Here is a 25,084-nt window from a genome sequence, read left to right as displayed (position 1 = left end):
CCTAGCTGCTCCCTGAAACACTGAGCCAAAGTCCTTCAATAGTAAGAGTGCAAGGGATTCACTCATACTTTATGGAGGCATGAAGGCTATCACCCATCTTCCAATTCCTGCTGTCTTCAAGCCTATAAAAATATTATGTGTGCAAACATCCTATATTAACAGTAAAGTGCAATGAAATGCTATAATTCATTTTGCTTTACAGAATGTAAAGCTGTCACTGCTCTCTGCTGCCACCGGATCAAATTTTCAGACTATAAGGCTGAAATATTAATGGCCAGCCATTATCTATCAATTGGTATGACAGATAGCTCATTGGCTAAGATACTAAAAGAACTCCTAAGAATTTAGGTAATAAAAATAATTGGTGACAGAATTGCTTGGAATTTTGAAGAAGATAACACAGCATGGAAAAGATAGTAATTCCTGTCTCAATGCTGAAGGTTAATTCTCAAGAAAAAAAAAGAAATATATTTACAGATAGAGCCAGGGGAATAGAAATTTCTTATTTCGTAAGTTTTCAGTGAGTATGGTAAACTAAACCATTGGAACTAGTTAGACAATGCAGGCCAAATTCTGGCTGAAAGCAAGCTGATTTTAATGGGGTAAGACACGGATAAGAGAAGTTGCTTCTTTCGACTTTATCTATGATGTATACAGAGAAAATATTATAATAATAGTATAATTTCATTTCTGATGGAGATGAGGCATAGTCTAGCACATGGAAGAACCCACAGATTATGTTTCCTGGTAGACAGGGTAGAGAATGAACTGTTTCTGGGATAACTCCCAATCTCACTTCTCTTGAAATAATGGTCAAAACTGGGGGAAAAAGGTTTGGAAGACTGGTTTGATTCATACATAAAATACCAAAGGAAAGGGTACCATTTTAGTTGCCAGATGGCTTCCTGGTATATATTAACCTGTTTTGAATACTGAGCTCTGAAACTCCTTAAAGACAAAGTTTCCAAATGTGTGAGGAACACTGGGAATGACTGAGTGCTGGGACGACATGGATGTGAAATACTTATACTAGGAGAGTTACCAGGAAATGTTAATGGTAAATATTCCTCCTAAAGGAGGAAGCAGTAGGGTTCAGATTTCCACAAGCCTTATTCACCTCCACTCCCTGAACATGGTGATGTCACAGGGCACTACCAAGCCCCATTACCTCTGCCCAGCCCCCTGGGGCTGCCCCTACCCTTGCCTGGGCCAGGACCCCATTCCAACCCCCCAGGACCATCTGTCCCTGCCTCAGTGACACTGCAGAAGGGCCAATCTTCAGCTCTGCCCATCCCATCCTGAGGGAGGTGCCCAACGCCCAGGGCTAGGGCTGTCCCCATCCTGGCCTGGCTGCCTGGCTCTGCTCTGCTGGTCAGGTCATTGCCCTGGGATCCCACTCCCTGTCCCTTTGGAGCAGCCGTCCCTCACTGTTCCCTGGCAATCACATGAAGATGAGGAATCACAAAAAACCATAATTTTTATTTCCTTGATTTTCTTTCTTAAAGTTAAATGAAGCAGGGCTAAATATATCTCTGTCAACCACAGGTTGTTCAGAGGAGAAGGAATAATGCCAGAATATTCTTGCCCAGCTTTAGTAAAACAGCTGTTTTGTGTGTGATGGATACCAGAACCTGAAAAGCAAACTGATGATAGATAACATTCACTAATACAGATTACATGTTTTTGCTCTTTATTACTCATTCCACAGGAACGAGTGCTTCAATAAAGGCAGAAATAGCCTGAAAGAAAAACAGGCATCAGAATTAATAAGAAAGCAATAGCTTAAGTTAATATTATGGATCTACAGAGGAAGTAAAACAAAGCCAAGCTAGTTCAGAAACACAGTGAGAACAAGAGAATACATATTGACTAATTATATATGTTACATAAGAGCATAAGTGCTAAAAATTTGGAGCTAACAACAGAAACCTCTTACTTAGATCAAATCATGACACAGAATATCACTGTATGTACAGCCATGTACAGATCTCCAGTGGGAAAGCAGACAGAGATACCCCCTGGCGATACCTTCAGAGATCTGTTCATGTAGGGTTTTGCACAAGCTGTGACACACAGTACCTCTACAACTGACAGCAAACAATGAGGAAGGGGTAGAGGCTGGGCAGTTCAAGGCACCTATTACTGCAACCATCATGACGTATCAATGTCATATGTGGTCTCTGTCATGAGGTAATGACACCTAAGGATCATGTACTTCATAAGATTACAACATGTATCCTCCAAGCCAATTCTTTTAACAAGTCCTATATGTAAGGTGTTGCAAATCCAAGACAACATTTTAACTCATGTACCTTGCCACCTGGGGAGAGAGAAATTGTTAAAATCTACCATATAAAGAGGTTTCTAACCAGATGGTAGGATAACAGACAAGGGTCAGAATCTTAACAGCTCAAACAGAACTACTGGAAGGCTGCTATAAGGTCTCCCCAGAGCCTTCTCTTCTCCAGGCAGAACAACCTCAACTCTCTCAGCCTGTTTTCATGGGAGAGGTGCTGTAACCCTCGTATCATCATACTTACAGCCAAACTCTGCATCTTCTTTGGAAGGGTAGAAAGTGATCCACACTGTCTGTTCTGACCAGAAAAAACACTGAGATATGTGGGCAGCTCTTGGAAGACGGGATGTTACTATACAGGCTGAGCATCCACCTCAGGTAAGTGTAAGAACATGGATGTAGCTTACAGTAAGAAGGTTTAAGTTCCAGTTTTTAAAAGCCTTGCACTTTGGGACACATGAAAGAGAGGATACCACTGGAATTGTCTGCTCCAGCCTACAGCTGGACCACTGGGCCAACACAGTTAACCATGATCCTCAAGAGGTTGCAGTAGCCCCAAGGGGGATGTGAGCCTGATAAATCTGACAAAACTGTGTGAACTTATTATTATTTCTTTTGTGTAGACTACACTTCAGTTTGATGCCAGTGCATGAGGATCAGGGGCCTGAGGGTATTCTTCATTGCTGAGGACAGTGTGAAATATTTCACTGTCATTATACTTTGGACTAAATCAGGTGGGAGGAACAGAAAAGTAGATGGACAGTGCAGAAGTATCAAAATATGCAAAACATTGTTTTAAACAGTACATGCTCAACTGTCCTCTAAGGCCATGCTGAGGAGGATGAGGAAAACCATCTTAATTTGTACTAAAGAAAGCTTAAATTCAGTATTAGGAAGCACACTGAAACAGCTCTCCTAAGCAAGGTGCAGAATTTCAACAGCTAGAGACTTTTAATAGATACCTGGCCAAATTTATTCCAGTAATGTTCTAAGTCCATTTGATTCTAAGCTACCTTTTGCAAACATCTGTGCAAGTGAATGCTTGTTTGCAAAAAGAACATGGTATCACTTCTGTTATGAAGCACTTGCACATTATGCACACTGGCAATGCTTACACAGATCTATCTCTGTGGATCTTCAGTTAGCCAACACACATAAACACCACATAAAAGAGACAGCCAAACACAAAGTGAGGCTAGCAAATACCTAAATCCTGTAAGTCTGATGCTTAGTGTATTTCAGAGCCCAATTTGTAATATCATTTAAAGAAAAGGCAAACTATTCAAAGCAACAGAAGAAGTCTGTGCTTGCCTAATAGCTTGTTTTAACAGTTCACCTAGCTTAGGTTTTTGTAATCATTAGTTCATGTGAACTATTGTCCTGTACATGTGAAGACAACAAAGACTTTGAGGTTTCATATTGAAGAGACTGTAATGACAGTACAGAGAAGAACCCACCAAAAAATCAACTATACAACAGCAAAATTTCAAGGCTGCAACTACAAACAGCGAGACTACCTTTTATCTATGTCCACTGCTCCAGTATTTTATAATAAGCAAAGCAATTACTTTATTGTCCTGCACTGGGGGCTCTAGACAATGTTATGGCTTTCTCCAGGCTTTTGTCAATCCAAGTCAATATCATCAAAGTGCAATGAGGCACATAATGATATATCCCAGTCTTTTAGAAAAGAGAGGTTAAATGTGGTATCTGAAACAGAACGCATTGAAGTGGAATGCCACAGCCCTTGAACTGTCTATAAATGAAGTAACATCATAAATGTCTAAGACAATGAAAGCCAACAGGGTTGAATATGAAATCAAAGCTGAATATGTAAAGGTGTAATAAAATTTTCAAACCAAATTCTATTTAAAGATTCTGCCATGAAGACATAATTAACCCAGTCTGATCCAAAGTCGGGTTCCTCTTATAGGAATCCTTCAGCTTTTAGGAAAGTATACAGAGCAATTAAAAGATTCAACCATTTCTCCAAACTGTCACCAAATATTGCCTCTCCACCCAGCCTTTTTCTCTTCTGAAACAAAAATGTATCTCTGAATATATACTCCTGATTTTACATATGATATATTAAACCTATGCAGCAAATGTACTCTTAAATCACCCCATAATCTCAGAGTTCTATACATTTTCTTGTATACTGAAATGCCAGATTGCAGAGAGTGCAGTGGAATTACTGATCTGTTTAGTGTTAGGAAAGCTATTGATTATGTGGTGGTGTGAGCTTATATAAGCATAAATTCACCTTGCAGGGTATTTTATTTGTATTTTAACTGTGGTTCATAGCAGTACACAGATGTGTTAAGCCATACTGTTATATATGTTAGAGTGTAGCACACTATAAATTAATCTCTTTAAGAAGGAGTGGGATTTTATGATCTGCAGGAATGTTTAACATGTACATTTCAGAAGAGATATTAAAGTGGGAAAAGGGTAATAGAGGTCAAGTGGAATAAAAAGCAGGAGAGAAAATTACAATAGTAGGAAAACGGGTTGATCTTTTAGCTATTCTTTTCAAGACCCAGAGCTCTTTTTTTAAAGTAGCAATGTTTTATTTTTTAAAAAGTTAAAGCTATTTCGGTGGGCTGGAGTAATGTTGCCAGCTAAACTGCAGTGTAACATCAGGGGTTTTAAAAATGAGCCTTTCTCCATGTTCTCTACATCCTCCTTCCCCACCTCCTCAGTCATTTTGAGGGCTGTTTTAGGTGTTTGTCAGCTTCCAGAAAAAAAGGAGCTGACAGTATTTGTAAAGCCTACAGATTATTTGCCACCATGGGTGTACAGCCCAAATGAGAATAAATGAAGCTTAAAAGTCTGTAAACCAAAGAGATGTGGAGGTGAAAAAACAATTACAGCTTGCACCCAATTGGGCTATATAATTTGTTGCACTAATGAAACGTTTATTTTAAGATGAAAACCTTTAAAGAATACTAATATAATGATTAATATTCAGGTTACCTAGGGAACCTGAGACTCCACTGACTGTAGCTAGAAGAGCCTTTGCAGAGGAAGCTACCCAGCACAGCTTTTTTTCTGAAGCTTTAAGAATGGTGCTTCCAGGCAGCTACGAGATTGTTTTTCCCATCTCCTTCCAAGTTTGTACCAAAAGTCTCTTATAACCAAGACTTGCTTTGCCTAAAACAAGTCAGAGATGATGTAAATCTGAAAATGGAGGAAGAATTCAGGTGGGCTTTGAAACAAAGGGATAATGTAGAGCCATAAAGAACATGAGAAAGGAAAGAAGGAACAAAAGAAACACAGCTGAACTTCATAAAGGGAAGGTCTAAAAATACTTAAAAGAGCTCCCTATATGTTAGTAGCAGTAAATGTTGGAGAAGAATTTCCTTAAATCACTGTTAGTAGGATGCCATTTACACCATTTCTGGTGTAGGTACATCACCTTTGCTAGCACCTACTGTGAAGCTAGATAAAACCTCTTTAGCAATAGCTGACAAACACTAATGTGAGGCATAATAAGTTTTATCTTGACTGTATGAGCAATGAACCAACTGCTTACACTTGTTCCTCTGAGGGAAACCTAAATCCGGCAGTGCTGATGTCAGCTTTACAGGTACTGAAATGAGCGAAGGGCCAGAAGACTGGTTCCCTACAGAGGCAGGACAAAAATCAGCTAGAGAAGAGTGACTGTGGAGATGGGAGGTATTCAAGAGAACGTGATGGCTTGTACTTGCCTCATGACTCTTCTTGATTTTGAGGAACACATAGGTAAACATCATGTAGCTGTCAAGAACCACTGACAACTGCCAGAGAGCAACCTAGCCAAGTGCATGGGAGGGTGCACAGTAGAGTAGCTTTAGAGAAAGCCATTTAGAAAAGGGCAGCTCTCTGACAACAGATGGACAGAGTTTGCAGAGCTGCATGGTGAAGCTGAGCAAGCTAGTAGAGGGTCAGTCTAGAATCCTGCACTCTGCTTTTCGTGCAACTGGTTGGCAAAAAGACAGTGGTTTGTGCCATGCATGGCTAGCAGCTGTGACCCTTCTGCCAAATAAAAAGGCAAGTATTTCTTTCCTGCATTGCACTTCTAATTCATATTCTTTTATTTGGTCTGGATCTGCTGGGAGTGAGGCTTACAAAAGGAACTGATGTGTACTCATTGGCACACACTGTTGTCTTCTAGGAACGTAAGAGTTACTGGCTCAGATCACATATTCATTCATTCCACTACCACTATGATGGTAGCCAGCAGCAAATGCTGCAAAGGAAAACACAAGAAAGCTTCTTTGAGAAAGTCACTACCCCACAGGAAGCTGCTTTTGAACCTTATTAATTAGAGGTTGGTTTATGCCCTGAAGCATAAGGCATTAAATCCCTTATAAATATGCATGCCTGTACTTCAAAACTGCAGGATAATACAGAGATGTCATACAACTGACACCACGCCTGAGATGCATGTAAGTGTTCACTCCATTTAACAGATGGGCAAAGAGGGAAAGGAGTGAAGCAGCTTCTCTGCAGTCCAGTTAGCAGGCAGACTTCTGGTGGCACTGGCAGGTGAATAATACAACACACACAGCTTCAAGCTCTCCTCCTGAAGGTGGCTAGCTGTATTACCCAATTCCTGCTGCACAGCCCCTCTGAGATTAATTTCCTCTTCTGCAAAATGGGAGTGTTTATCTACCTACTTAATGAGATTTTTAGAACTGAGTAACACTTGTATTACACAACTATTACACCTCACTGACACTAGCCAAAGTTAGACAAGATGTACTGGCAATGGATTATTAATTCATTTATTTCACCACATTTCTAGAAGCGTAGTTCCCCATAGAGCTCTATCAATGGATCATTTCTCAGCTAGAGTGTCCTTGTAAAGCTAGTTCCAGGCTCTTGTGCTTAAGTCTGATAAACAAGTATGAGTGCTGCAACCGTGGAGTGCATACAGATTAGTCAGTAAATTTTATACTGAATGTGTTTTTCTTTCTTATTTTTCATTTTTTTTAAGACTTTATTGACCAACTGCTAAGAGCCTTGAAGTCTCCTGTATAGTCTGGGAGCAACAACAACTGTAAAATTTTACTATCCTATTTCCAGAAAACAGAGAGAAAAGTTTGAGAGAATGGAAGAAAGAAACGACTCAAGCCAAAGAAACAGACCTTTTGTAAAATAACAATCCACAATGCCCTAAACTGAAGTAGCAGTCCTTGGTCAGATCAATAGAACTTTTGTTTGATATCAAAGCAGATCAAATATCATAGGGACAGAAGACTATACAATACTGTCATCAAAATTGCAGCATGGGTTGTATATATATGAACTAGCTAATACTCTAGCTAGTCTGGATGTTAAAAAGCAATGACACTTGTAACAGCACAAGCCTTGAATGTCAATTAATATGAGTTTGTCCAGCCTGTGCTGAACCACAGCTTTCAAATTTTTTTTGCTTGGTATTTAAGGTAAGTTAAAGCTAACAAGTTCACCTCAATGTACATACAGCCCACGTTCTCTAGGTGGCTTACTGCACCCCAAAGTTTCCATATTTTTTTTGTATTTCCAGCCTGGTCACTGGTTGTATAATCCACCTTATCTAGCTAGGATCCACAATCCTTGCTGGAAGGCAAAGACAGCATGAGGAACAGTAAGCAGCTGTTACTTAAAGTCCAACAGTCTTATATGACAGTTTAGATAGAGGGTGTCATGTTTGATTCCCATGGGCCTAGGAGATACAGAACTTGGCCTAGTATAAGGGAGATTGCAGAAGCAACAAATGAAGAAGTAAAGCAGGAATAAGGAATGGTTACTCTGCCACTGACTCCTAGCACAGAACAAAGTGACAAGCTGCTGGTAAGCAGTGGCTGGTCCTTTCAGAAGTAAGAGAACTTAAAAATGAAATTGGAAAACAAAACCCTAAATGTAGCAGGGTGAAGAGCAGATTAGAGCAGCTGCACCTCTTGCCAACTCTGTACAAGACACCTTCCTGTTCTCAAACATAATAGGCTGCATCTGCAGCTCCTTATCATACTTTGATATCTCTATGCACAGCTAAAGCCTGTCTGAATTAATTGAAAGTTTCTTAAACCTTAACTCTGTGTATTCTTCTGCCTCAGTTTTGGGAAACACATTTAGTCAGTTATGATACACAGCAAGCACAGCAATTTATGTTGCACAAAGCACTTTACACCAGAAAAGATACTTCTTCCAAGGGTATCATGCTGGGCACATGGATATTAAGTTTTCAATGCTAGTTAACTCCAAAGATTTGGATGATAAATCAGTTTATTTATTTTTATTGATCATGATAGAATCCTTAATTCTGATGCATGTAATAAGATTCTGATGCATGTAGTAAGAGAGTATTTACCCCTGGAGAAAATAGGGTTGGCACAGTGAAGCTGTTCTCTAAACGCAGCATGACACATATCCAAATGAGAGAGGAAGCTTTTCAGGGAACACTGTCCCTACTGAGCATGTACTTATGTGCCACCCTGAACAAGGACAGATGTAATCAAGTGCTTCCATGCTCAGGGGCCATGACATGCAGCATCAAACCTAATGAGTGCCTTGGGCACTTCTGTAATAGGAGCAATAGTCTTGGGGTATGACGTACACTTTTTCATTACACAGTCTTTTACCAGAGTGCCAGTTGTGATGGACAAAATCACATTACTGATTTTTTTAACACTGTAGGTTTTGTGCCAGGAATATTTTAACTCATTCTACTTCAGTGAGTTACCTCCTCATTGTAGTAGAGGTAGGGGAAATTACTTCATTTGTGGAGTTGTTTAATCCTACCCAGTTTGCACAGTCCAATTCAAATAAACACAAAGAACCCCAGCATCAAGAGATTAATAGAAACATATAGCTACAAATACCATTTAAATGCAATACAAAATTATCTTTTCAAAAGGGAAGATTAACATTTATGGCTTGTTTGAAAAATATGGGGTAAACAGTTTTTCTGAACGAGACAACGAAAATTACCTGAATTTTGTGGATTCTTCTGGTCTCCTTATCCAGGTGCAGTTCTGCAGTTTTGTGACTATGTGAAGATAATAATCTTCTGAATATCTAAAAAAGGCAACAGCATCAAACAGTAGAATATATATGTATGTATATTTAGAATCAGTCTCTAAAACATTCAAATGATGCATGTATTAATAATAATGTGCATAGTGCATATATAAAAGATTGCTTTTAGAACTCCATGACCTATTTTACTTTTGTAATTTGTAACAGTACTATCCTCATTTAAGTAGTATGACCTATTAAACGTAACTTCTTTATAGTCTTGCCCTCATGAACTCTTTTCAGAAACTTTCAACAGTACACTGGTTTCAGACTTAAATATTTGACCATTAATATATAGAAGTTACTAGGAATCATCTCAAGTGCAAAAGTCCAATATAAAAAAAATCCCCTTCCTTGTACTTGATGTTTTGAACTTAAAAAATGTTTTGAAATGTGGCTCTTTCAAACCAAGATGAACATTATGCTTCTTACACCTTTTATTTCATGTACTGTATAAAGTCCCTAAAGCTCAACTCAGTCACCTAAGACCACAGGCCAATATTTACAGATGCAAGTTTCCTTTCAAATTATTTCTTAAATAAAACAATCTGCTGTTTTACATCAACCAGTGCTTTGGTTATATTGGTATAGGTAACCAAAGAGCTTTCTGCTTCTTTTACACCCTTCATAGAATCACAGGATGGTTTGGGTTGGAAAGTTTGGGTTAGAAGGGATCTTAAAGGTCATGTGGTTCCAACCCCCTTGCCAAGGGCAGGGACACCTTCCACTAGACCAGGTTGCTCAAAGCCCAATCCAGCCTGCCCTTAAACACTTACAGGGGGCAACATCCACAGCTTCCCTGAGAAACCTGTTCCAGTGTCTCACCACCATCATAGTGAAGAATTTCTTCCTAATATCTAACCTAAATCTTCACTCTTCCAGTTTAAAGCTATTATCCTATCACACCTTACCCTATCACTACATGCCCTTGTAAATATTCTCTCTCTGATATAGGTTCCATGTCAAAAGTTCTGCCATTTGTTTTTTTGATCCTAATATAGTTTTTTAAGAAACAATAACTGTCTTACAAAGAGGATTAGGGGAATGGGAAGAAGAGATTATATTTATGCCACGACATGGGACTCACGTCTGCAGAAAATATCTACCTTGCATAATTTTTAGCAAAAATGGCTTAGTGTTGTCCCAGAACCAAATGATCTTCAGTTTGTTTAAGATGGAACATAGAAGTGTTTATTTTGAACAGTTTTACAAGAGCTGGGATAGCAAGAAAATGCAATTGTTTTTAAATGGAGTGTGATGATTAAAAGGATTATAAAAAAGCTGTGGTGGATTGCAGCAGCAGAGGCCAACAATCCAAAAGCTTCCTTTCTCTCTGTGTTCAACATGCTTTTAGCACCACAACTTCATGGTAAACATTTGAAAACATGTATCCCTTTTTTTGTTTGCTTCATAAAAATACTGCTACTGCCAAAGCTAACTTGTTTAGCTATCCCCAAGTAAAATCGTATCCTATTTCCTCATGGAAAAATAAACTTTTAAGAGGAAAACTGTATTACAGCTGGTCTTTGGGTCAAGTTTGCACCCATGATAACATATGATTTTCATCCTACAGACTTGGCAAACTCTTAAAGGAATGAAATCATTGTGACTAAACTGATTTTACTGAGCCCTTGCACAACTGAAAAGAGCAGGAATGAATGGGCAGAAGCGGGAGAAGAGCAAAACCAGTTTCATGGCAGCTGTAGCTGATCCGGCTTGGTACAGTACACTTTTCCTCCCTCCAGTTCAATTCCAAATCTCTTCTCTCCCTTGTGCCATTGCTGAGACTTACTTGACTCCAGCTGTTTTGGTTTTGCTAGCTTTTGCACTTGTCAAATGCCTTCGTACGTCACTTTAGCTCACAATCATGGCAAAAAACCCCACCAAAAACAGAAGGGAAAAAATGTGCATACACATTTTCTTCTTCTTTAGTGTGTTAACCAGATCAGGAAAGATTCTATCAAACATCATAGGTAGTATAAACAAGGAGTGATGGAAGTGGAGACGCTGGGAACAAGGGCTTCCTATTTTGGCAGCTGCCTGCTGGTATGTTGTTGCCTTGGAACTGCAGCCAGAGAAAATAGAATTATTTTCTCTCTGAAGCTGCTACCTAAACTGGCTTACTGTGGGGTAAGACAGTGTCAGTACCAGCACAGGGCCAGACAGAGAATGCATGTCGGGGTAGGATGGAATAGGAGAACAGGACCAAAATAGCTTATGCTAATGTTGAATCACTCATTTAGTTTTATTTCTTAAGGCGAAACAACAAATAACTCTTAGGTGCTGGGACTTAATGGAAAAAATCCAAGAATTAATAGGATAAAAGGGCATGAAGAGTTACTTAGGCTATAATTATCTAGGGGAAAAAAAATATATATATAGAAAAACCAAATTCTAGCCTAAAGACATTGATAAGATTAAGATCAGAGTCAGAAATTAAAAGAAAAACTACTTTAGATCAGAAAGAAACTGCATGGAATGACAAGTTAGCAAGTTACAGGGAAACATTTGGTAAGGAGAAAAATCAAAGCATCATCCATAATGCTTGTTCTGAGGCCTCATAAGACACATGGGTGCTCACTGTCAGAAACTGTAAGTACCTTCTTATACGTGTAAGAGAAGCTGTATCTGAGGTAAAAACACCAGTTAGAATGCAAGAACATTCCTGCCTTTCCTCAGCTCCTTACTGGATGGAATCACCCTTGCTCGGAGGTGTCTAAGCTCACCAGCTCACCTGGAAAACTACCACTAACAGGTCTTTACAAGACAGATCACCAACTCTGCTCATCCTATGCATCAAATTTTGCTCCTCTTGTGACTTACAAAGACACATGGAGTGTCAGAACTCATCTTTGGCAGTGCTGGCACAGCACTGCAAGCAGCAGTGACAACCCAGCAGCATGTCCTGGGGAACAGGATCTCCCAACTGCAGCAGCTCTGCAAAGCATCCACCACAGCTACTCACAGCAATATTCCATGAAACAAACTCTACTTGAATACAGACAATATTCCCATCGATTAATTATTTTAGACTCAAACTGAAACTCTGGGATTTCCTGCAGCTGGGTTTACCACCCAAAAAGCTTTACTTTCTACTCATAAAGCCTATTTCAGCACTTCCTGCTTTAAAGGAGCCTCCCATGGTATCAGTTCAGAGGCCATCAGGGTATCATTTCATGGCTCTGCTGTAACCCAGACAGTCTTCTTCTCCACTCCATCATTTGGAAGAGCTGGGACAATGCATATATTTCCACTGGTATCCAGAAGCTTACAGCACATGCTCACTTATGTTGAAAGGATTTTCTCATTAACATGAAAAAGCTCTAAACTATAAGAATACATAGACAAGACAATAACTACAGTGCTGAGAACAGTGAAACATGTTTCATCCTGGTTTTGTCTGCCACCTGCACCACAACCATTGTAATAATTTGCTGTTGTAGGAAACTCAAATTGTATGAGCCTTGCTGACAAATAACACCTAGGAGGGTTTTTTTTTTGTCTACAGTACTTGTCAGGTACACAGTGACCTTCTGTGTTAACTGCAGTGGCTAAGGTGGAATTATTACGCACAGTCGAGGCACTGACAAAGTGTAAGTATTTTCTAATTTTTGGCAGATATCTGAAGGACAACAGCAAGGACAGAAATGTTGAGATATTAGGGAGACCACAGGTAAAATGTCAGAACAGAGGGACAGATGCAGCCCCGCTACTTACTTACTAAAACTAAACACCTACTAGTTATTTGAATTAGACGGAAAATTGAGCAGCAGGAATGACAAAAGGAGATATTCCTGTTTGGCAGCTTAGGTTCAAGTAAGAAAAAAAGAAAAACAATGGCAGGAAATGCAAGTGAAAAGGAAGATCCCTTTTCCTTTGGACACTTTAATACTACCAAAACTACTATCAGTTTTTAAAGCCCTCAGGAGAGTGTGCACAGGGCTTGCTCCAGAATAAAAATGGAAAACTGCCAGCAAAACTCAGCATTTCAGGCTCTTTATCACCACTAGCACATACTTGCTATAATAACTTCCCACTTACGTAGCAGTTTTTAATATAAAATGATTTTACAAACTTTGAACTGGTAATTATTTTCCGTTTCTGCAGACTTCAGAGAACAGAGTGTCCAGAATGGCCCTAAAAAGTCCAACACTCCAATATAAAGCATTTATAGATCATGCCTGTGAGTCACACCTTGAAAATGCAACGAAGACCCCTGCAGCTCCTCTCAGGGAAAGGCAATGGGTTGCAACATGCCTTGCTTCTTTCTTCCAAGGATCAGTTTCTCTTCCTACCTGTCCAATTCATCTTCTTCCTCATTAAATGGTGAGGCTCCTTTCTCTTTAGCCACAGAATAAAGGTCTCACACTTCATAAAGTTACTCCTACAATTTCAGCTGCAAAACGATCTAGATACGAAGAGCATGTCTGCACTGCTGCAGCCTGTACAACTTCATAACACGTGGGATAAATGAGAGCATTTCTATTGCTATAACTGGATTTTGGAGGCAATACAGTGACTGTTTATCCTTCTCTTGGTGTTAAACAATAAATTTTTCAGTCAGCTGTATTCTCTGACACCTCTTTGCCAGTCTCTATTCCAGTTCTCACTAGCCATGCATCACTGACCTAGTGGTCTATCACCTTTCAAATGAGTAAAAACTTGATAGTGTGGAATATTCCTTCAATGAGATGGAATATTCCTTCAATGAGATGGAATATTGGTGGGAGAAGAGGCGATAGAAAAGAAAGAATTAAAAGAGTAAACACAGACTTCTGGGAATATGGTGACTTAAAAACAGGTAAAAGATCTTAAAATACAATAAGAAAGTGAGGAGGGGGAAGAAAAGACAGGAGACATTTTTAAAATAATGATTTGCTGTTGTTTCTGTGTTAAGGAAAATTTTACTTCTCCAGCCCTTTGAATGAGAAAAGACACAATTATTTTTTAGCAGAGCTTTGTTTCTGATGCCATTTCTATTCCCTTGACAAAAAGGGTGGGGGGAAGGGGAGGAAAGCTTCCATTTTTAAAAAAACCCTGGCACATAATTAATTTTCAGCTGGAACTCTGTCCTAATGGGAAGCCTTTTTTATTTACAATGTTTTATTTATTGGTGCATCCATGTAGGCAAAATGTTACATGTCAAAAGCAATGGGCTGCTTCTCCCACTTTCACATTAGGTAAGAACAAGAAATTTGAGTGTGGCTGGTATCACAGTTTTTTTTCCATGTCAGGAAAAGGCAGAACAGCAAGCTGAAACCCATAATTAATTCGGGGTGTTTTTTAAATGTATCTAAAATTGAATTATTAGCTTCCTGTGGACTAGTTATTGTAATGAGTGCAATTAATTAGCAAGTTTTAACACAAGTACATTTCCATACTTACTCTAGTGAATATGCTGAAAAGGATCGATTCACTGAGGTTTCTCATAGCAGAAGTGTTCACCAATCAGTACAAAGACACTCAAGAATTAAATTATTCCTCACAGATTCTGTTCAACCTTCTTTGTGAATATCTTGGAATAAAGTGTTGCTAACTGGCAACGAGAAATCTTGCTGACTTACATTGTGAAAATAGAAATAGAATCCCATCTTGAATAAATCTAATTCATGTGAAAGAAAAAACACAGGCAAATATTGCTTGAACAATTTCAGTTTCCTGTTGTACAGCTGCACATTAATATCACCAAGAATTATGTAAAGAGGACAATTTTTTACACTTCTATCTAAAACAAACAAAGCAGAAAGCACAGGAAACACCTACCTTTTCTTCTTGATAGATGATGACAAAATGTTGTCCTGAATTGCCTTACATTTTGAAGCCTGTTCAAACTGGTAAATTCCATTTTTATTAACAGTTGTTCTGTTAAAGGGTGGAGGGTTGGGACGAGAGAAAAAGCAACAAAATTTAAATGACAGAACATATTCTGACAGGGCTGTCACATTTACTTTGCTATGACAATAAGATTAATAAATGTTGATTTAACTGAAAATATTACCAAAGAAATCTTATTGACTTCTATTGTGAAACTCTTGTACAAAAGAGGAGTTTGCTGCTACTGACTGTAAAATATTTGATTCTTTAAAGTAAAGCTATTTCTGCTTTACACTGTAACCAGAAAATCTAATTTAAAAGAGAAATTAAATGTGAAGCCCCTTTAGCATTATGTTTTGAAGATATTTTAAAAACTCAACTATAAAATATTTAGCAGATGTGATCTCCTAAAGCTGTTTATGAAATGCAATATTCAAAGCCAATATCTGTAACAGGGAAAAATCACAGGTTAAGTGGATCTTTTTACTCAGACCTTAGCTTATTCACTCGAGCTTAATACTTCCTCCCTTGTTTATTCTTTATTTACACAGTGAGAACAAATATTTGTAAAAGGAACCAAGACAACTGCCAGACAGTGATCTTTAATTCCTGTTGTCTTATTTTCACCACTCCTGTGCGGTCCTCTTGCTCTGGCAGTCCTAGTAGAAGACTGAGCTGTAAATTAGCAAATGACTCAGTTACCAAGGTTTTATACCATTCACTTCAGTTTACCCTGTACCTGTGCTCAACCTCAGACAGTACCCCTCTTCTATCATCAACCTTCTGCTGTGCACATTGTCATTTATCATGACACTTTTTTCCCTCCAGAATTTTTATTTTCCTTGCTCCTCACCATCTTCCCCTCTTCCCTCACCCCATTCCTTCTGGGTTCTTTCCACTGATTCACAACTTACGGAGCACTCAGACACTGCAATCTATTTGTCCAAACCAGAACTAGAAATAGAGAAGACATAGATGCTGTGTCATTCACTCCTGGATGTGAGCTGCAGAGGTGAACAGAACTCGTGCTGTTCTTTGAAACGCAAAACTGAGCCATCTCCATACAGAGGCACTCATGCACAAAGAGAAAGGGTGTTCCTGCTTTGTACACAATGCACTCTGCTTCTGAACCATCAATCCTTTCACTAACAAGGACCAAAACTCCATTGCCTTCACATGTTAAAACATGGAGATAACATCAACAAGACTTCTGACAAGCTGATTTTGAAGCTCTTGTGTGGAAAAGATGCCCTATCAAGTCACAGAATCACAGGAATGGCTGAGGTTGGAAGGCACCTCTGGAAGCCAACTGGTCCAACCTCCTGCTCCTACAGCCAGTTGCTCAGGACTGCATCAGGACAGCTTTTGAGCATCTGCAAGGGTGGAGCCTCCACAACTTCCCCAGGGAACCTGTACAAGTGCTTGGTCATCCTCACAGTGAAAAAGTGTTTCCTGAAGTACAGAGGGAACCTTCTCTTTCATTTGGTGCCCATTGCATCTGGTCCTGTCACTGGGCACCACTAAGAAGAACCTGGCTCCATCCTCTCTGCACCCTCCCTCCAGGTATTGACAAAGTCTCCCTGAGCCTTCTCTTCTTAAACAACTAAAATCTTAACCAATTCAAATGAGAAGAGACCCAACTGAAGAAGAAAAAGCAGAATAAATGCTTGTTTATTTTGCTACTGAACTGACTGTCATGTTCTTAGCTATGTCAGTGGAGGAAACAGAACAAAGTGCCTTTCCTTCTCTTTCTATTGCCCATGAATTTTTTAGTGAATCAGTCACTCCATAGGAGCAAATGACTCAGAACATAGACTGCAGAGGAGACAGACCAGCTCTCTCCCTTTCTTTCCACCACCAGGAACTTCTTCCCAGTATAAATACAGTATGCAGTTTGCATGACCGTTGTTGAGGGCAATGGTAGGACAGCACAATGTAAACCTCTGTCCTTGCAGTTCTGCAGTGACTTTCATAGAGAGAAACAGCTGGCACTACCTGTTAAGAATGCCTTGGCCGATTTTGTATACAGCTCCTTATCCAAATCTTTTTCAAGGGGCAAAATTCAAGTGTGAGGGCAGAAGGCTCTCAGAGCACACAGTTCAAAGGATCAAGCTCACAGCTCCACAGATCTGACATAGTAAGTGCCAGCAAATAATCTGCCTACACCATTTATGCACACAGGTTTGTTGCAGCTTTGTCTGAATGGTTCTGCCTACACCAAAGAACCAGGTGGACCCTTTCACAAAGGAACCCAATACCCATTCCCAAACAAATTTAGTTAGCACCAAATCACATTTCCTCTTTCTTCTGTAAATGATTCTTCTGCAGCTGCAGCTTGAAGTAAGAGAAATGGCTACAGGCAAAGCCTAACTGTATAAACAGCACCTTAAAAAAAAGAACTATTGATAGCATATGCCAAGTGCATGTTACTGCTGCAAATAAGTGTTTCATTATAACTAAAAATCAAGATGCTGGATGCTGATTTGAGAAGTGCCTCCAGCCCTTCTGACCCACAGCTGTCCAGAGGAGACCCTCTTTAACACATGAAGGCTTGCAGGAAGACCAAGCCAGAGCAGGTAGTTAGGTTTGATCAGCGCACTCCAAGCTGCCTTTGCAGGCAGTGTCAGAGAACCAGCAGGTTTCACCTCTGTGCAGAGAATCATTACAAGGTTATTACAGCTTCCTATTACTTTATGTCCTGAGATCAGTGGAGGCAGTGAATATTCTCTCAACCAAATACAAGCTTTACTCAATAGACTTTTAGTCTTTTCAAGTTCATAGCACTAAGATCAACTGAAGCAAGAAGCCTCATTTTTTAATTCGTAATTGCTTTTTATGCACACATTTTCAAGACTTGAAAATGTTCAAAAAAGGAAGAAACCAGATAAAAGAGAATAAGCAAAATAAATCCCTGTTCTGTTATTAAATCCTGACAATCACTTTTACAGCCATCAAGAGGAGAACAAAGGAATAATGAATCTTTCCTTCCCTTTCCATGACACACATAAAGATTGGTGAAAATGGCACAACTTTGAGGAAAACTAGACACAAATTTTAATCCAAATTATTCTTATAAAGCAGGCACAAGATATAGATCACCAAAATGCTTCTTCTATGGCTTTTTTCACCGTAAATTTGCTCAACACTCTTTGTATGGTGAAAAAGGATGCAGAAATAAAACAATTCCTTTGCAAGGATGACTTACTCTAGTAAAAGTTAAATTTCTGAATTTCTGTTTAATTGTTAGAGTGGCCTCTGCTTTATGAGTGAAAAGATTTTTGCACCCAGACAAAAGGGGTATGCAAGGAGCAGTCTGGGCTTCTACTGCATTATTCACTGCAGTCGTGCAGAGATCAGACTCAAATTAGATTTCTGATCACTTAGGGCAATTACGCTAGACAACATTTATCACTAAAAGAATTTACCTGACCTAGCGGATGACAGTCTTTGTTCAATACTGAGAACAGCACTAAAACTTCTGCAATGAAATCAGGTATTATCACTAAGAATGCAGATATCAAGCTACATTCAACTAATTTTGCGAACTCTCAAGCTAAATGAGAACTCGAACTGGAAACCATGTTATACTCTGTTGGCTTGAACTCATAAAAATGATGAAACAAGGACATTTTTGCTGCATTTCCCTTAAAGTTTGTATGTTCTCAAAGCCAACCTCACTGACCAAGTTCTGAAAAACAGAGGGTTTTTTTATCATATATGAACAGCTCGAGGATCACATACTTCCTATCGTAATTCTAGGAAATCAGAAAGTACACCACCTGTACTTTAATAAATCCACAGTAGATTAAGACCATGTGCCATATTTATCAGCTGTTATTCTATATCTTGCTCTCAGGAAGACAGCATTTCCTTACACTGTAAAATTCTTTAAGACAAGGACTGCACCCACCTTTAGAATAAGAACTAGAGAAACTAGATGGAAAATCCACAGCCTCTTTTGCTACACCTGTAGCATTCAGTCCTGAGACTACAAGGGATTCACCACACAGATAAGTACCTCAGTTAACATGGAGTTCTGGGGGAGCAGTGGTACAGGGAGGGGAAGGAAAGGGAAGCCCTTTAAAAACAAAATCAAACTCATTCCCAAACACTTATCAGAGCAGGAAAATGGATGGACATAGGATGGATGAAAAAAGGATGAATGGCAGGGTAAAAAAAAAAAATCCCACCACCACCAAACCAATAAAAAGCCTCCACAAAAACAGATGGAAAAAAGGCAATTCAGTGCTGTGAATTATTCTACAATATAAAGATATGAAAGGCTCATCTTCCAGAATTCCCACAAAATCAGCTGGAAACAACTGAAAGAACATGGAGTGAGGTTTTCAGAAGAGCTTAGAACTGGACTGTCAGGCATCTCTGAACACAACAAGAATTTCACCCTAATTTCAGCAAGAGCTAAATTCACACTGAACAGAAGGAAAAATCCCACTCATTGGCTTTATTCACTCCATGCCCAGCAGAACTAGTTGTTGCACTTTTTCTGTGGCTACCTGCTCTTGTCTGCCTGAAGCAGCACAGGACCTCTGAACCCTGTCCTGGCTGAGCATCTCCAGCTAAAAAGGATAATTTCTGCATGCATAACTGCACATTTATATCCTTCTACCAAGCTGTTACTGAACAACAATCTCCAGATTTTGAATAGCTTCTGTCTTAATCTCTGCCTTGAAGAGACTAATTTATATTTGAATCTCATAATCTATTTGTTGAATACTATAAAAAACACATAATCCATACTTCCCTAAGAAGAGTGCTCTTAAATGCTAACTTTGACTCTATTTCAAATGAACCAGAAGATAAGAACATAGTGACATTTTTAAGGTTCACAATGCCTTGATTAATAAGGCAATACACAATTTAAATGCTTGGTGAAATGGACTATAAAAATGGCTTTATCAAACCACAGGAGTAAGAATTTGTCTTGTAACATTAATCACAGCAACTGAAAGAGACTATCCTTGTTCAAGTTCCCATGGAGGTTTTGCTTATCTAAGGAATGGTAAATCAGGTCTTTAAGACAAGCTGCATTTTGAAAATATTTGGAAGACCTTCCAGTGCATTCACCAGAGTTATACATAACATCAGATACTTTTTATTTAGAAAAGCCATAAACCGCGTGTCAGGTAACATGACAAGCAACATTCAGAGTCTCAAGGTGGGTAAAGTGAAAAGAATAAGGTCCTTAAACTAAAATGATGTTACAGTAGTACATGATAGACAGAATGACAGAGCAGTTTCATTTGGACCAAGTAAACAGAAAGAGGCTGCAAAACATTTCACCACTGTCAGAACAGAAATGTGTCCTGGCAGCTGCTTTCAACTTAACACCTATTCACTTAGAGAGAACTAATACATGAGGCATGTGTTAGAAATGCAGTCCTAAAATCCTCCATCCCTCACTTGGGAATGAAGGGAAAAAATACTAAGGGAGCAGCAAAATTAGTGAAGTGGCCACTAATGCTGACTAATCTTAACTGTAGCAAATTATTTGTGCAATATACTAAGCTACTGTTTGTAATTGTGGTAATAGCCTGTCTCTTCTTCCTCTCCTGCCTGCCTGAATGTAATATTTTGAAAGAAGACAGAATGTACAGGTCTCTGTTAATTAAGTATAGTTGTTTATTTCCTGAGGTTGCATAAAGAGGAATTGGAGAAACCAAGACTATCGAACATTGTATTAATAACTAACATGTGTAGTCTAGCTCCTCAATCACTTCCTCCCACTGTTTAATTACCCCAATAGTCTCTACACTGTGCTTTCCTTGGACCTGTGAAGACAGAGTAAGTTAGGGAAATAGTAAGTGAATGCCTTAAAACTGACAACACAAAGAGATTAACAGAGTTGTCTGTTCTTCGAGGTACTGCTGCCTTGTTATTCCTTGTACGTAAAGCATATAGAAAAAGTGCTTGAGAAAACTCTTTTCACTTCCCTTGTAGGTGCTGGTGCTATTTATCTGCTATACATTCCTGGGCAGTACAAAAGGAGCTAGAATTTCTGCCTAAGTAACATAGTGCTACCCTGGGCCAGAGAACCATAGTATTGTGTTGTAAATTAAACTGCTTCCATGAATAAATGTGGGGACTACAAGAGAAATCTTACTAACAATGGTTTTGTTTTCAGTTAGAAACCATACCAACAGGCATAGCAGGCTGTGAAATAAACCCAAGACAAAAAATGGAAGTCCCATTGGAAGGGCAGTCACACTGTTGGAGATATCTAACACATAACAAGAAGTGGTAAGAAATGTCCCAAAAGGGACAAATCACATCTTCTAGGCTATTTACTAAGACACAGATCTTCAGAGACCTTTAGGTGCCTAGTCACCATCTAATTAAACACTGCTGTTCATAACAGCTGCCTAAATATCTGACAGTTTGAACTAATCCTCTGCTTTTCGTCCTTTCATCCTTCAGTTTGATCCTTTAAAAGAATTACTCAAAGTAAAAGAACAGATTAGCTTTCAATATTGCGAGGCAACAGAATAATAGGGCCTTGGAGATTCTTCAGATGTTTGGTTACAAATATGCCTCCAACAGCCAAGTAGATCATGATAAAACAGAAAGATTAGCTTGCAGTTCTGAAGATTATCTAGGTTACACATACTTAAGAGTTCAAGAAGAACAGTGGTCAGTTTTGTGTTTTTTTTTTTCCTTTCCCAGATGCTTCCACCAAGAAATCTCAGTTTGCTAGAAAAATGCATCAAGCTGATGAAGAGGTCAGAGTCTAACCTAACATTCATGAACATGTTCTTACACAGGAAAGGGCACTGCCGTCAGCAACACCACAACGCCATTCAAAATGTCAGGGTTCTTTAGGAGAACTGCACTTTGGGAAGTCTGCACCTACAGACAGTTCCTAGTTCTATCCATCAACATCCTGATGTAGCCTCATGTGGCTAAAAAATTCACTAATTCCTATACTACCTATTTCAATGAGTGACTCTTCTGTCCTTTTGCTATACTCATGGCAAAACCCCATGGCAAATCAGAATCTAATTCCTCTTGACCAGGCCATCCATCTCCATCACTGAGGGATCGGTCTGAGTCTCCTGAATGAGTCCAGATGCTCTCTGGATCAAATCTCTCCAGCATGGCCCTCAGCCAGGCCCAGTCCAGCTGCTGCCTGGATGAAACTCCCCCAGCATGGCTCCCTGCCCAGTCCAGCTGCTCTCTGGATTAAGTAACAGCTCCTGGTCAGTACAACAGCTCTCTCTCCTTCCTCATATGCCAAACATGAACCACAAAACCCTTGTCAGGCCAGCTTACTGGGCGTAGGCACTCAGGTGAGAAAGAAATCCTCTTCTGGATTCAGCCAGCAAGCCATCCCTCCAAAGATACTACAGTTACAGAAGCTAGAGTGAAATTAAACTTTTTGATGAATAATTTACTTGTCACACTTCTGCAGTCACTTGGTAGTGAAGAAATACAATTTCAGGTTGGTCAAAACTAGCTCCAAACTGGTGCCAAAATCCTACAAGTAGCTTAAGGAAAAACATGTATTTACAATCTCATGCTCACTTGCCTTATTACAGAGATTAAAAACTGGCCTATACGTGCCATGAATTTTCAGCCCTCTCTGGTATGTGCTGCTGCCACTTTCTTTGCTCCAGTTGTGAGTGTACGAACAGCAGATGGGAAGTTTCTAGACTCTGTTCTCTGAAGTGCTATCTGCCAGCATTTCTAGTCAATTTGACTCCATGGTTTAGTGCACAGAGCTGAGTGGCAGGAGACTGCAGCTCAGAAACTACCAGGGAAAAGGAAGATTATGAGAAGCCAGGGCAGGGGGGAACCACAGAGGTAGCACAGAACAGAGTGGAGAGGAGAACCAAATGACAGCTAGAAGAGCCAAAGCAGAACGGAGTACGGACTGTAAAACTAATACATTGTAAGAAGTGGAAAGGAAGGGGAAAAAAATGGAAAGGGAAAAAATGAGCACAGGAGAGAAAAGCAGGCTAGAAGGACATAATAGCAGTTGGAATCCGGCAAATGTTCCTTCTCCTTTTTTCACTCAAATTTTGAAAGATGTTATAAACTTATGGCTTGTGAAAGTTTTAAATTATGAGGTAGGGATCACAAGGGTCTCTCCCTGGAAACACGTAAGAAACCTACTGCTAGCATAAGCTGCAATGGTTACTACGACTATCATCACTTGCATTCACTCAGGGAAAGCATACGTTGTTTCAACCTCAAATTCAGCTAGGTTGGGTAAAATACCAGCCTCAGTAAAGTTAACTGCATTGTCACCATTGACTTCAACATAACTAAGACATCACAGTTCCCATTAAAGACCCAATTCCCAATTTTTAAAAAAATGTGTATCATGTATTCTTGACCATAATATATATTACCGTATAATAATCTTTGGAACTGCAACATTAATGAGGTAGTATCAAGCAAAAGAGAATAGCAAAAATATTTGCAAACTACTTCTTACATGGTAGTATGTCATGTGTGGATTACACCACCCTCTTCTGTACTATTAGTTCTCTTGCAGTGTGAATACTCGAGCACAAAAACAGTCATTAGTATTGAAGGCTGCACCTAAGACAACTTGCTTCACAGCTAATTTTACCAACTATTTTCATATTAAACTTCACAGTACAAAATAACAGGCTGTAAAGCAAAGATCTACACTGGTCAAAAAGATCAAAGCGGGATCAAGCAAAAGGTGTCCCACGAAATAAGACGCTACACACCATGAAAAAAGTTTCACGTCTGGCCTTCATCCTATGGATTTTAGAGGAGAAATCTGTATTTTTAACTAGATAGACCTTAGCAAAATGGTATTACCCAGCTCCAGCTCCACCTTCCTGGAAAGAAGAATAAAACATACCTGGAACACATCATGCAGCAAGCACTTTTTTGCATTGTATGGCAACAAAACTTCTACATGCAAAATTTTATTTGGCTCACAACAAACGACAGAGTGACAGCTGTCATTAAGAGGCCCTACGAACAAATTGAAGCGACTTTTCATTTTCTCAGTCTAGTAAGTCTTTTTAACGCTCTCTCCGATTACGTTGCCAAAACACTAGGCAGAACGAACTGGAACGAAGGCAAATTTCTGTTTCGGTAGACCCTTCCAGACGGACCCCCAGCACCAGCGACGGAAGGCGGGCAGCCCGTACCTGTTCTCGGTCTGAGGCGGGGACGAGAGGGGGGACCTGAGGGCTCGCACCACTTTCGGCGTGACAGCAGCTACTTCTGCGTCCTCCTCCCAGCCCCTGGCAAGCAAGACGGGAAGACAAAAGTTGTCAAAACCCGTGATTAAACATCACCAGGAGTGAGCGGCGCTGCTCTCCTCCCCACGGATCGTTCACACGCCGCGAACGCCCAAGCCGAGCTCGGCCCGCGCCGGGGGACCCCGCGCCCCTCTCCCGGCGGTGGCCTCGCCGCGCCCCGCTCCTTCCCCCGCCGGCTCCAGGCTCTCCCGCCCCGCAGCCCCACCGCAGCGGGCGAGGGCCCCGGCCGCCCTACCTGGCGCGGAGGGGCTGCTGGCCGCCCAAGCGCAGGAGGCAGCCGGCGAGCAGCAGGCTGCCCAGCGCCGCGGCCAAGGCGATGACAGCCCGCATGGTGCGCTCGGCGACAGCGCCCGCCGCAGCTACGGCCGCCCCATAGTATTTAAGGGGGGGCTGCGGGGAGGCGGAGGCAGCCTCAGGGTCTCTCCGCCCCTCGGCCGTTCCGGCGGCCGCAGCCCTGCGCCGCCGCCATCAGCCCCGTCTCCCCCGCCCAGCGCGGCCGCCCTCGGGGCCCTGCCCGCCGGGGCGGCCGCGCTGAGGGGTCGGGCGGGGAGGGCCGGGCTTCCCGCCAAACTTTCCCCCCAGGGGAGCGGCGCGGCCCGGGCAGGCTCCCGGGGGAGGGCGGCGGCTCGGCGGGGGCTGCTGCCTCGCTTTCCCCGCTCGCCGCCGG

General features: G+C 40.5%; 1 protein-coding gene across 2 annotated transcripts in view; it reads right to left on the bottom strand.

Moving 5' to 3' along the window:
• ST8SIA6 (ST8 alpha-N-acetyl-neuraminide alpha-2,8-sialyltransferase 6) overlaps positions 1–24,772 on the bottom strand; it is a 93,083-nt gene extending 68,311 nt beyond the window's left edge. The window contains exons 1-4 of one of the 2 annotated variants that reach the window (XM_051609419.1): positions 24,653–24,772; positions 24,304–24,399; positions 15,104–15,202; positions 9,254–9,340 (exon numbers count right to left, since the gene is read on the bottom strand). In XM_051609419.1, coding sequence (XP_051465379.1) covers positions 9,254–9,340; positions 15,104–15,202; positions 24,304–24,399; positions 24,653–24,747 — 377 coding nt within the window. In that variant the 5' untranslated portion in view covers positions 24,748–24,772. Of the gene's footprint in view, positions 1–9,253; positions 9,341–14,725; positions 14,746–15,103; positions 15,203–24,303; positions 24,400–24,652 lie in introns of those variants that run through there. The other variant, XM_051609421.1, reaches the window with a different exon arrangement.
• Between the last annotated feature and the right edge of the window lie 312 nt (positions 24,773–25,084).

Source organism: Apus apus, chromosome 2 (assembly GCF_020740795.1).
Source record: "Apus apus isolate bApuApu2 chromosome 2, bApuApu2.pri.cur, whole genome shotgun sequence".
Classification (NCBI taxonomy): Eukaryota; Metazoa; Chordata; class Aves; order Apodiformes; family Apodidae; genus Apus; species Apus apus.
This window is presented reverse-complemented; position numbering and strand designations above follow the sequence as displayed.